General features: G+C 39.4%; 1 protein-coding gene across 1 annotated transcript in view; it reads left to right on the top strand.

Annotated features, from left to right (window-relative positions):
* Positions 1–13,245, top strand: part of LOC146653505 (solute carrier family 12 member 9) — an 86,079-nt gene that overhangs the window by 53,485 nt on the left and 19,349 nt on the right. The window contains exon 9 of the mRNA XM_085379455.1: positions 834–958. Coding sequence (XP_085235581.1) covers positions 834–958 — 125 coding nt within the window. The remainder of the gene's footprint in view (positions 1–833; positions 959–13,245) is intronic.

The raw sequence follows: 13,245 nt of genomic DNA, 5'->3' as shown, positions 1-13,245 counted from the left end.
TTATAATGAGGTCATCATTTCCCTGCTCCATTAGAAGTCAACTAGTGCACCTCTGTAAGAAAGGGTGAGTCTCATACATCTATGTGCTGTCATTATTATTAGATGTACGGCTCTCCCCCTGAATCGGCCACTGAGAATATAAAGTGCAAGCGGATGTGGCTGTTTTGTCACGTAGCTGCCATAGCTAACATAGCTGCCTGTCTGAACAGCAGGCTTGATACCATCTTAATTAAAACTCAACATTAGCCTCAGTAAGTGGCTCCCAAAGTGGAGCCAGATGACCACCTGTGGTCCTTCCAAGATCCCCAGAAAAGTGTAGAACAGTTTAGTTTAACGGTGTCTTGCTCCCTAGATGCTAGTCTAATCTATCCTTTATGTCACCTCTTTGCCACAGTGGAGCTAGATAATCATATCTCACAGCAAAAAGGTTTCTTGGGACCAAAACTCAATTATCTAGGGATCCTTGGCTTGAAAATGTATGGAACCTCTGCCCTTGTTAAGACCTCACTTTAAAGCCTCTGAGACGTTTTAGCTCCAACAATTCTCTGATTGCTGGTATTATTTTATATATTTATTTTTGGTTATTTTATATTTTTGGAAAATATCCAGCTAAGAGGCAAACAAAGCTCAGATGTATCAGAGCAGCTGACATGGCTTTAACTTCATATTTTAGATTTTTGGAAGTGAAAAGTTGTTAGGCGCTGGAAAAAAGTCATAAAAAAAGAATAAAATGCACTGTTCTGACTGTAGAATGTAGTATTGCTCTAAATGCTAATCTCTTCTCTGTTTGTCTTCCCCCTTCTTTCCCTGCTTCTTTGTTTCGGTCATTCTAGCTGGTCCTGTTTTCAGGGAAGCTCAACACCATCGCCAGCATTGTGACCATTTTCTTCCTGCTGGTGTACGCTGCTGTGGACTTGGCTTGTCTCGCCCTAGAATGGGCCTCGGCACCTAATTTCAGGTACACACACGTCTGGTAATTTACACACACATGTAGACAGAGATTCTGTGCCATAATAAAAGCTCATGGCTTTCTTGCACATGTTCTCCATCACTTTTTCCTGACTCACTGAGCACACTGCGCTCCCCATTGTATTTTTTTCCCTCTGCTATTGTTTATGTATATGTGTATTTGGAGGTGGTTGTTTGCCAGCTGGATGCTGCTATAGCGACGGTGTACTAATTAAAAGACATAAAACTGGCCACTGCTTATAGCCCCATATTGGACAGGGACTGACAATAAAACTGTTTGTTTTTGTGGAGGTGCAGCCTGAACTGGATGCTCAAGCTACAGCGTGTGGAGATGCTTAGAGATTTAAATTTACAATGTTTGTGGAGTGTGTGTGTGTGTGTGTGTGTGTGTGTGTGTGTGAGAGAGAGAGAGAGAGAGAGTGTGTGTGCTGTGTTTGTATTCCTAGGATGCTTGCAGTGATTCTGATTTATAAAAGCTCCTGGAAACCATTCTCACATAACAGTAGCACAACTCTGTGTGTGTGTGTGTGTGTGTGTGTGTGTGTGCATGCACATCCCTGTCTCAATGACATCATGACACAGCCAGGCATTTGATTCGATCTGCAACTTTTTATGACTCATTTCATATTTTCTTTGTGAGGTGTTGATGGTGTCACACGAAAAATCTCTTGGAAAATCCAATAACCTGTATTATTGTGTTTTTTTATTTTTTTATTTTAAAGATTCATACTTTCTCCGCTGGCTGTGAAATACATTTCCAATGTGTTAACTGCCACTGTTTTTATTTGTTATGGGGGAAATGGAACTGTTTAAAAACCACACATCGCTTTATTGTTGTGACAAATTGCCTCCAGCGCTGCATTTGCCGTTATATATTCCTCTGCAGTGATAGTTGGAAATGAGGCAGAAGACATGTTAGAACACTTCTGCCCATATCAAGGACACATCAGTCAAGTGAAGCCGAAATCGGGATACAGCAGCAAACGTCAAACATACTGTATGTGAGGAAAAACAAAGAGGTTGATAAGTAATTCGTGTAATATTGGATCTGGGCGCAGTGGGATTTATTCAGCTGTTCTCTGAACATTTAGGTGCACAATATGAGTGGATTAAACTGATGGCTGCATATTGGAGCTGAGCACCACAATTATACTCCTGGAGAGCAGTTTAGGCATTGAATTCGTCACTTAAGGACATTCACACAGAAAGAGAGCACTTGTAAGATGATGTTCTTCAACAACAGTTGCTTCTATTTTCGATATTGAATGGAACCATTTATTCGCAATAGAACTATTGATCGGGACTCGGTGAAGGTCGAAGATGAAGCGATGCCTAGGAAAATAACAGAAATATCATTAGGTGCCCCTTCAGTGAGTCTGTCTGTCCTGTGGATGAACTCCCAACTCCATTGTACTGCATTGCAATAACAGTAGCTATGCTAATTGTTGTTCTGTTTTGCAGTATTGGTTCACATGGCGTAGCAACAAATGAAGCGGGCTTTCACTTACTGAAGCTCTTGTTCGCTCGACCCTGCAGCTTGCATTAAATCTTGTATCTCTAAAGCAGCAGAGATACAATCATTGCCAGCTGTTGTCCATGATGTTGGTGTTTGAGTGTGTCCGACTACAGTACAGCATCCTCTAGGGAGACAGCTGAGCTGTAAGGATTGCCACAGACTTTATCAGGGGTATAAGCTAGCTAGAAGCTGGCTAGTTAACAAAATAATTGCATGGGGATTTTTCACAAATAAACTGATTAAAAAAATAGAACTAAAATTTTACTAAACTTTTTGCCAAATACTAATAAAAAAAACTGATATGTCAGGAATCCCTCTGGTGATATTGTTTAGAGGCATGTGGCATGTTTTTTTCCAGCTTTTTCTTGCGTGCATACAATGTGTATTTACTGCAATCACAACAGAATAAGTCCATATCTATAAAATACCTAAGAATGTGTTCATAACTGCTTTGAATAGACTGATGTCCAGGCCCTTAAAGTGCAGAATTAAAAGTCTGTGTCCGTGAGAGAAAATTTTATTTGCCAGCATGTTGATGATTTTTCTGTAGGTCTCAGATAACTACAAAGAAGCAGCAGAAATATAGACAGATAGCAAGTGTCTTTAGTAACGTGTTTGACCTTAAAAATCTCAATCTGAAATCCCCATTTCTGAATATTACCTGCTGAGTCAAATGAAGTCAGTATGGCACAGAAAGGTTTTAGAAAGCTTCACGGATATAAAAGCATATTAACATGAAAAAAGGCAAGAAATCCAAACAAAGATTTTATATAAAATGTACATAAACAGAGACCCTGAGAAACAGAGACATGAAGCGAAAGAGAGACAGAAGCAGAAAAATGCAGAGAAATAACAGAAGGCTGATCTGATACTGATGAAGAAACTGTGCATCTGTTCTGTAGCTGTCTGCTCACTGAAGCTAGCTGAAGCTTCTCCTCTTAGACTTGGTAATCGCGACTTAGTAAGAACATCAGTTAAAAATGCACCTTTAATAGCTTCTTGTAAGTATCATTCAAGTTTGCTTCCCCAATATTTTAAGTTTGGCTATATTCCAGAAAGATAAAAAAAAAAAGCTACTTCCTCTTTTTATCTCTGGAAACTGCTGCACGACCAACATTTCAGCACTGGAGGATCTAAGCGTGTGAGTCGGTGCATAAACATGACAGACTGTCAGAAATGTAGCGTGATCTGAGGCCATTTGAGGTTTATATTCTGTAGGATACTTAGAGGTCAGTGAAACTCTGTTAAAATGGAGCTGATGTCCTCTTTATTTTGGTAATAGCCTTACTACAGAGTTCTGAATAAGCTCCAGCAAAAGCTACTGAAGCTTTGGAAATTCACTCAAAAGCATGTCTTCTATGGGGGAAAGTTTTCACTTTAAATTTTGGCAGAAATGTTTCAAAGCTGCGATTCCTTCATCGGTATTCTTCCAAATTAGCAATGGCTAACTGCCACAGGAGTGCACTGTGGACACCAGTACACACTGTATACTTTAGTGAACAACGGGTTGCTCAAAAGTGAGTGTGAGAGAATAAGTAGCTTTGAGTGTGCCACACTCAGTACCAAGTGTTTCCTCTGGTGCCCTCCATATAGAGTGCTGTGTGCTATCTGCTCATGCCTCGTTATCAATATGTGACCGCTGGCAAAGGCTACAGGACACAAAGTTAGCCTCAAAACTTTTCCCACTATCCCCTCTCTGTTGGCCGAGGGGACCAAGGCCTCCGGAGCTGATAAGATGATGTGTGTGTGTCGTCCCCCCCCCACTGTTAATTCCGTTAGTTCACTGTTGCTGTGTCACTGGGCAAATTTGAACGCCAGTTGTTTATGTGTTTATTCGTTCAATTTTTTTTTGTCTTTCTCTGTGCTGTCTCTCTCTGTGCTCTCTGTCTGGCTCTCTCCCACATCTCTTTCCAGGCGAAAAGAATTAAAAGCCATTTAGTGCTGTCTCTCCCCCTGAGAAATACTGTGTAATTAGCATAACTAATTTAGCAGAAATATTTCCCTTTCCCTTAAATTTGCTGTTGCGTAGGGGAGGGAAGGGGGCTGCAATTATGATGTAGCGGAAAAGATGCCTGCTTGTTAAGTGTGTGTGTGTGTGTGTGTGTGTGTGTGTGTGTGTGTGTGTGTGTGTGTGTGTGTGTGTGTGTGTGTGTGTGTCTGCACAGAGAGAGTTAAGGTATGCAATTTTAGAGCCTGGGTGTTTGTCTGACATCCCCGTCACGCTTTCTGTTTTGTTTTTTTTGTTTTTTCTGATCACTGATGTGTGAGTGCATGTGTGCGCTTGCTTGCGTTCCCCTTTATTGGTGTGTGTTTGAAGCTTTATCTTTATTTATGTGTTTTTGTGGGAAGAGGCTTGTGTTGGCCACAGCTTTATCAGCAATGGCCCCAGCTGCGTGGAGTGGTCCTGCTGCTGATGCTGCACAGGCACCAGCCACTTGGACTAGTGGCTTAAACGCGCATGAACACGTGCATGTAAAACACACACGCACACACACACACACTGTATGGTAGGGTCACTGGCCAAGAATCAGGACTCGACTGTGTGCTCTGCATTGATGCCAAAGGGTGTTTATGGAAGGCATAGAACTCACAGATGCAGTGACCTTCAGTTAGACAAAAAACAAACTTTTACCAGCTTGTTGCCATGTGATGCCCAAATTACAACTGTGTTCTCTTTAATCGTCTTTGTAATAACGTGTAAATTGACAAGCCATCAGCTCCAAAAACAAAAGCTGGGTCAGTCCTTTGTCCAAATATGAGTCAGCCTGTGTTATTAAATGAGATTGGGGTAGTGTAAAAATCCAGATGGAAGGTCTGGATGAATGAGAAAAAATAGGTTGTTAGAGAGTCATTATCTGTTAATGGAGGGATCTGACTTGGTGATGGTCCAATATAAAGTTGCCTTACAAAATTCAGTTTATTGTACAAGAATAAAGCATAATTGGAACTAGATCTATATGTTTTATGTTATAAATCTGTATCAGAAAAGAGTGTGTAAGTTACACTTTTAAATTAATACATTAAAGTTAGCAGGCTAACCCCTGCAAGCTGCAGGTATCACTGTTAGAAAGAGACAGGGTGGCTGCTGTCAGCCTTCAGCAAATTACAAGATATCTGCCAAATTTTAGTCTGTTTTTAATTTAGTTGAGCTGTTGCTTTGTAAAACAACTGGGAGCTAGACGGGAGCACATGAACAGATACATTTTCTTTAGTTTTAAGTCAAGTCAAGTGGCTTTATTGTCATTTCAACCATGTGTAGTGGTAGAGTACACAGTGAAACGACACAGTGTTCCTACAAGACCATGGTGCTACATATGACATATAACAGACAATCAGCACAGGACTACAGGACTATGTGCAAAAATTGCAAAAAAACCCCAAAGCAAAGACAGTGCAGACACAACAGTGCAACAGAAATGTGCAAACGACTAAGCATTGTGCAAAAGGTTACTGGGTGTATGAAGGTGTGCATGTGTATGAGATGAAGAACAGTCAGTTTGCTTCTTAGGTGAATCAAAAGGTGGAAACGGTGTGACTTGCCCAAATGGGCAAGCAGCTTTACACTCAACTTGCCCAACATTTTTTTTTTTACAGGCCAACGGGCACTGTTTCATTTATTGTGTTGAAAGCTGACCTGTACTAACCTTCTACTGTTTGCCCTTAAATTCTATGGCAACCATTTGTGGTTAAACTGCATTTCAGGAGTTACAGAAAAGGAACACTGTCAGTTTTAAAGGAGACATGAAAAGTAAATGGTAAATGGACTGATTCGTATATAGCACTTTTCTACTCTCCTGGAGTACTCAAAGCGCTTTGTACAACACGCCCCATTCACACAAGCACTGTTTTCTATACTTGTCAGTGCTTTCAAACTAACACTCGTGAACATTCATAGTCTGATGGGTGCATCGGAGAGCCAGTGGGGGTTAGTATCTTGCCCAAGGATATTTGGCATGCAGACTGGGGGGGAGCCAGGGATCGAACCACCAACCTTCCAATCAGCTGAAGACCTGCTCTACATCCTGAGCTAGAGCCACCCCCTGCTCAGCTATAAAATTGTTAAATAGTATCTTAAAATAATCAACATTTAACTCTATGGCATATGAAATGATACAGGAAGGATTTAATATGGAGGGGAATTGAGGAGAAACCTCGAGTAAATATTGTTAATAAGTCTATAATGAATTAACAAATATTGCAGACTTTAAGTGGAAGTGCCCATGTAATGCCTTTGATTTGTATATTTCAGAGCTGGTGGCATATTTTAAACTTTATTGTATTCTCAGTCTCATTTGGGTCCACAGAGGTGTAACAGGGGACAGAATCACAAAGCATAAAAACACTATTTGCTGTTTTTTACTCTCAATTTTAAGTATGCTCCCTGAATCAACTTTCATAGCCATATATATCACAAGAAGAGCTCTTTCCCTGAACATTGTTCCCTGCACAGTGTTACATTTATCTAACTCCCAGTGGAAATAATTGTTTAAACTTGTTTAACTTCTTCAAATGAAGGCTGGAAAAAATAACCCTTGCCACTTTTTGTGTTTCTTAGCTGAGGTCGAAGGACTCTTCTGATATGTGCCGAGAGTTACCAAATATAACAATAAAGGATTCTTCTTCTTCTTCTTCTTCTTCATGGATTCTAACTTGGATATGGCAAATGAAAGGACACGGGGAGGAGCCAATGTAGGGGGGAATCAGTTGGAAACCTCCAGAGCAGTAAGATGAAGTTAGCATGGAAGTAACAACCACTGTAGTTCCTCTGGGTTTTTCTTGAGGATGCGTTAAAAAATGTTTTATAACCTTTGTCTATGCTTTTGCACACATGCAGTTTATGGATGCAGCTTGCCATTCAAGCTTGCTTGCATTAACTGTTAACTTAGCCATCCACCTTTTCAAGGTGCAAGGTACCTTCAAGCTTCAAAACAACAATATGGCAGCGGCTGAAACACTAATGATCAAGCTTCAAAATGTGAGTCCAAAACTAGCGGGTAACATAATGGCTACATCCATGTTTTTTCCTGTATACGGGCCGAATGGTACACACAATTCCCAGTACATGTTTTTTATTAATAGAAAACGTAGTTTCTACAATAGGAAATATTCAAAAATGTATGTTTGGTCATAAACCTTGGTGAAACAGCTGGGAAAAAAACACAAACCATGACAAAGTAATTCAGAAAGGTATATCTAAAACACTTTGCAATTGCCGGCAAATATTATGTGGAAAGTTTATTTGCTGGTTTGTGAGTCATGTTACCGTCTTGCTAGTGTCACTTGGTTTTATTTAACTTTGGCTCCCATACTATCCTAGGCTGATGAAACTCAGTATCAGTAAGCAGCTGTATAATCATATTTTTAAAATGCAAAGTGGATTTCCGAGCTGGATTTTAAATGCAAGAGGACCTGGGAGTTTGGTGAAAATCTGTGTGAAACCCGGCCTGTAATTATTCCTTGGGTGGAGAGGGTGTAAAATTTCAGACATTGAAATTGCAGACAAAAGCATGTAATAGGGAAACACCCCACCACCTCTGAAAATAAAATCCTGTCCGAGGGAGACTTCTGCGAACGATATATTGAGGTATACACTTTGATGTTTGATCCGTTTCATCTTGAGTTTTATCAAGTGCTCCAATTTTCGATGAAAGGCTGATGCTGTAATGTACAGTGGATAACCTTTTGCAAATTGCCATTCATATTCAGCAACTGTGGAGTTCATTCAATTTTTATCAAAGCTACAGAATCCCATCACCATTCAAATGCACTTCAGTATCAGCAAGTGAACACATCACACTTCATAATGCCGTGACACTCTGGCTCTGACTCTAAACCCCTTCAGTGGAATAGTAAGTGGTGCCTCCGCCTGTTGTTGGTTCAGGCCATTATGCTCATCTCAGTACAAAACCAGGTCTAGCCAAGCACTAGAAATCCATCAGCATAGCAGTTACCTATTTACAAAAGCATTATTGTATTATGATTTGAAGGCTCTCTCCTGTTTTACAAATAACTGTTGCTCTCTAATTGCAGAAACATGCAGGACTCCCACATGACTTGGATAGCTTGTGTCAGAATTAGCTGGAGAGAAAATGATCTTATGTTACACATTTCAGCTTCCATGTTGCTTATTTAATTTATGTAAATTCATTCCAAAGTGATCACAATTAAGCTCATCAAGTTGCTTTCAGACAACATTAAGGGGAGCTCCTCTGCTGAATGCTTCCTTTCAGTTAGTGATGATACTGATTCAGTATAGTCGATACTCAGTTTACAGATGTTTTTTAAACTGATATTTGTTCATACATGAACACCGTCACTTTGTATCATACTTTGTGAAGTCAAGCCCAACATCACTAGTTTCTCTCGGCGGCCTTTTCAACCTGTGGAACCAAACTGTACAGTAGGATATCTGCTCTTCCTGTACTCAAATTCAAACTACATAATATCAGCCTGACCCAAAAGACTTGCTGATTCAGAACTGAGTATGGACAACAGGGACAGAAACTGATAGTGATTTGCTGTGACATATGTCAGAGTGTAGGATTTCTTACAGAAAGGCAGAGGCCTGTAATATGAGGGGGATTCAGAGCTTGTTAAGGTGACTTCAGCTTTAATCCTTGTTTTTCATCTTATTAAGGTCCATCACAGTGGTAACTTGCGTTCTGGAGCAGGTTATGTATGGATTAAGAGATCAACAACTGAAAGGTGACCTCACTATTCTTGAAAGATTCCATAGACCCTAATGTGCAGGCAGTAAGAAGATCTATAGGATTTACAGACCACCCTTTCTGGTTCTGAAGAACAACTGTATTCCTTGGATGTTGTTTTTTTTTTTTTTTTATCTTAAAATGCAACACCTAGGGCTTGTATTGGATGACCTTTATGTATAAAGTTCATTTAACAGTTTTATACATAAGAGAGAGCTGATTTATACTCTTTGTCTGGTTCTTTACTCTTTTTTAACATTTTTACAGTTGCTGCTTATATTTCTAAAAGCAGTTAATAGAAGAACTGAGGTAATATAATCGATTGGAACTGTATGTTTATAGAGACTGAGATACTTCCAAGTAAATTAGCCGATAGTATTCACAATGACAGAAGTTATTTTTATGATAAGATAAAGTATTTTGGAATATGTTTAAAATAAAAGGTTACGGTCTAAATTTTTTCTGCTTATGCTATTATTGTTTAATTTGACAGGAAAACCAGAAGAGCTTGTTCACACGCATGATCTGAAGTTCTAGATGTGTTTGTAGAGTACAAACAAATTCAGCTATGAAATATAGCTGAATCATAGATTTGTACACCAGTGTTGTCCAATGTTTGCAGGAGATTGTCATTGGCTCCCCTTTGCTAGTGATGTTAGGTTATGAAAGCTGCAATTGATTGGGAATATTTTGTGATAGGACTTCAGACTTACTAATCGTGAACATGTAGAGACAAAAGATAAAACGGTGTGTTTTCTAATGAAGGTATTCAACAGCAGAAGAGAAAAACCTTAGTAGGACAGGACATACTATATTCCCTTCAAAGAAAATAGAAGAGATTTTAAGAAAAATAATGATGCAAAAAACTTATCCTGCCATGATTCTCTTGTTAAATTGCATGAAGAGTTTTCAGATAATATTCTGACTTCTGGTTGAACCTTTGCTCAGGTATCTCATATATCAAGCACTAAGAGGAAGCGGATGCAATTTACCAGGCTGATCCAATATCAAATGATCTAAGGTTTCTTAAGGTCAGTCCCGTCCCCACTGGTGTTGTGCCAGTGTTGGGGTGCTGCATGACGTAACGTCTCAAACTCACTGACCTCTTACTTAAAGAATCTGGCATCTTCTTCTCGCCTCCCCTTGGGAGTGTATGTGAGGAAGGATAACATTTCTGTCCCTACTTCTCAATTATGACGTGTCTTTTGGCTAAAGCCTGGCCCTCTCTCCCTCTCTCTCTCTCTCTGTCTTCATCATTCTGCGTTTCTTAATGTCTCTGGGGATTTGATTGGCAGCATTTTGCTGTGTCAGCTAAGTGACATCAGTTGCTTGAGAACAAGTGAGGCGGGGAGAAAGGGGAGCGTGCGAGGTGAGTGTACGAGGGGACCGTCGTCGCTGATGGTAAAGGGGGGAGGCAGACCGGGTGGGCAAGCTTTTATCGTAATTACACCAACTCTTCGATGAGATGAAGAGAAGGATTAGATGAGACAATTGTGGGCAACGCTGATGCTGAAGTGATCAGGTCAAGAGGAAATAAAAGCAAAGTTTGAAGACAGAAGGCCTGTATGGTACAACACTGGGAACAAGCTAGGAGGGAGCTGAAATATTAAGAAGATACCGTCCTCCAGCAAGTTCAAGTGTTTTACTGTTTCGTCTTCAAAATGGAGGCTTAACTTTCCCTAAAGTGTTAGTCATTAAACTCTAATGAAACCAGCGTTTTTGTAACTTAAACAGTTGCTAACCAGCCATCCATCAAATTCGGTGTGAGTTTCAGTTCCCCATGTTATTTCATTGCTCTTTTAAATGCTTCTGAGAATAGTATGTGTCGCTTTCCAGTGAATGAAGCCTTAGCTCGACTCTCCACTTAGTCCCTTTTTTTCTTATCCAAAAATCTTTCCTTATCCAAAAATGTCCAAAACAGGTACACAGTAACTGAATCCGGAATTATCGAAGGCTTACAAAGTTCAGTTAAAATGGATGCAGAGATTTAGAGGTCAAAAAACTGTGTGGCTCCACTCTGAACTCGCCTAACTTCCTGTCTCTGCCAGACTATCAAAATAAAAGTATACATTTTAAGCACAAGAAATTAAACTACAAACTTATTCCATTATTCCTGATATGTTAATCTGTAAGTATTACTTCCAATATAATACAACACTAAGCAAGTCCAAGATTCTTCCGGCGCCACTCCGAGCTGGCAGTGTCAACACAGAGTCCTTTTTTCTTTTTTTATACCAAATTTCCCCTTGTGGGACAATTAAAGGATTATTCTATTCTATTCTATTCTATTCTATTCTATTCTATTCTATTCCAAGCTATAACTTTATAGTTTTAATCATTAACCCAAATTATGTTAATCATATAAACTCCACAAACTGCAACTCAGCTGGTGTGACGTTGAGCGTTTCATTATTTCTGTTCTCACCAACCTGATGTGCACCTCATGACAAAAACCATAAACATCTTTCCCTAAAATTAGTTATGTCAAGTTATTTATTTACTCGCTTACCCTCTACCCCTGGATCAGCTGTTTGGAGTGTTTCCAACGGAGAAGTTGTTTCTGGTGAACAAAACTGAAGGATGTTTCTTCCATCTGTTCTACTTCTGCTTTTTAAATTTTCATTTGTCGGCTGTTGTAAATCCCGCTCATAAATTGGGCTTATGTTACTAGTGTTTTAGTCACGAGTATTTCTGGCAAATAGGCTGGATCTACTGACTCAGTTACACAGTTAAAAACTGTCATTATTGAGCCAGTACTAAGAAAAATTTTGCCTTAGCAATTTTTGGCTTTGAAAGATTTCACTTTCAGGTTTTTAATCTTAGACTTGCACACATTTCGCTTTGCTCCTTTGCCTTTAACAGCTTGACCAACAGAAAGACTAATGACTACCTCATGGCTGCTTCTTTCAGTTGAGCTCTGTGTTTGTCTTCTCTTTTAATTTAGCTTTCTGGTGGGCCCACCCCCCTGCCCTTCTCTCCGTACTTTAGCACTTCGCTGCATCGTTGTGTTCAGCAGTTGTTGCTTTTGTCTCTTACAAAGAGTCTAAATCTGTAAGTAAATCCAGGAAGGAAGCCCGCCGGTCATTTGAGCTGCTTTGTGTAATTACAGCTGGGACTATTTTAATGGCTGTTTATCCACACAGCTTCAGTTATTGCAGGGAAATCGAGGTCAGTTACATGCTCCTCCAAAAATATGAGCATTTCCATCCTCTGTGCAGTTCCCAACTCCATGACCCTCCAACTCATTTCCACTTAAAACTAGTACAAAAATTCATGCAAGTATTTGTGGATGGAAGCCAGCTAATGTGTCCTTATGCATTCATGCATTCATATAAGAATTTATGCCCGATCACACAAACACTGAAAGGTCTAAAGCAGTAAGCAGCAGCAGCCTATTATCTATGTGTGCTGTTTGTTTTAATTGATCTTGTCACAGCATTAACGCCACATTAGTTTTGATGCTGCTGTGAAGTCACACATTAGGGAATGACTCTGATGTTTAATTATGGTTTGTCTAACATTGAGAGTGAGACATCACTTTTGGTTAAAAAAAAAAATCTTTAAAAAACACTTTAGCAAAATTATGGCAGATATTAAGTTGGCATAATTTCTAAAATATAGATATTGATTGAAGATTTTTCATTATGAGGTTTACTTAGCCAAGTAATTTAACCTGACTTAATTAAGGTAGTATAATCAAGGACAGATAATAGTATATTGCCCCCAAGAAATTTGCATCTCAAGCTGTTGGAGCATCAGGTAGGAACACAGAACCGAGGTAATGAGAGGCAGAAATTAAAATGTTATGATGTCAAAAGCTAAGATAGTTGCATAAAGACCTTGGTGATAAACCCTAAGGAGCACAATTTATTCCCTGTAAATTTTGTGTAGTTGATTTCTATAAAATTCATACTTTAAATGTTAGTGTTTTCCAAACAACTGGTAAGCATTCATGTATTTCATGTCTGTGAAAGTACAAAAGTCTCAGCAAGTGGGAATTCACGTGTCACTGAAATTCTCCAGTGAAACTCAGACAAATTAAATTCTTTTATG

This window comes from Rhamphochromis longiceps, linkage group LG14, assembly GCF_057381845.1.
Source record: "Rhamphochromis longiceps isolate RC_006_pf linkage group LG14, R_longiceps_female_GT1.1, whole genome shotgun sequence".
Taxonomy (NCBI): Eukaryota; Metazoa; Chordata; class Actinopteri; order Cichliformes; family Cichlidae; genus Rhamphochromis; species Rhamphochromis longiceps.
Note: the sequence above shows the minus strand (reverse complement) of the source record. Positions and strands in the feature narration are given on the sequence as shown.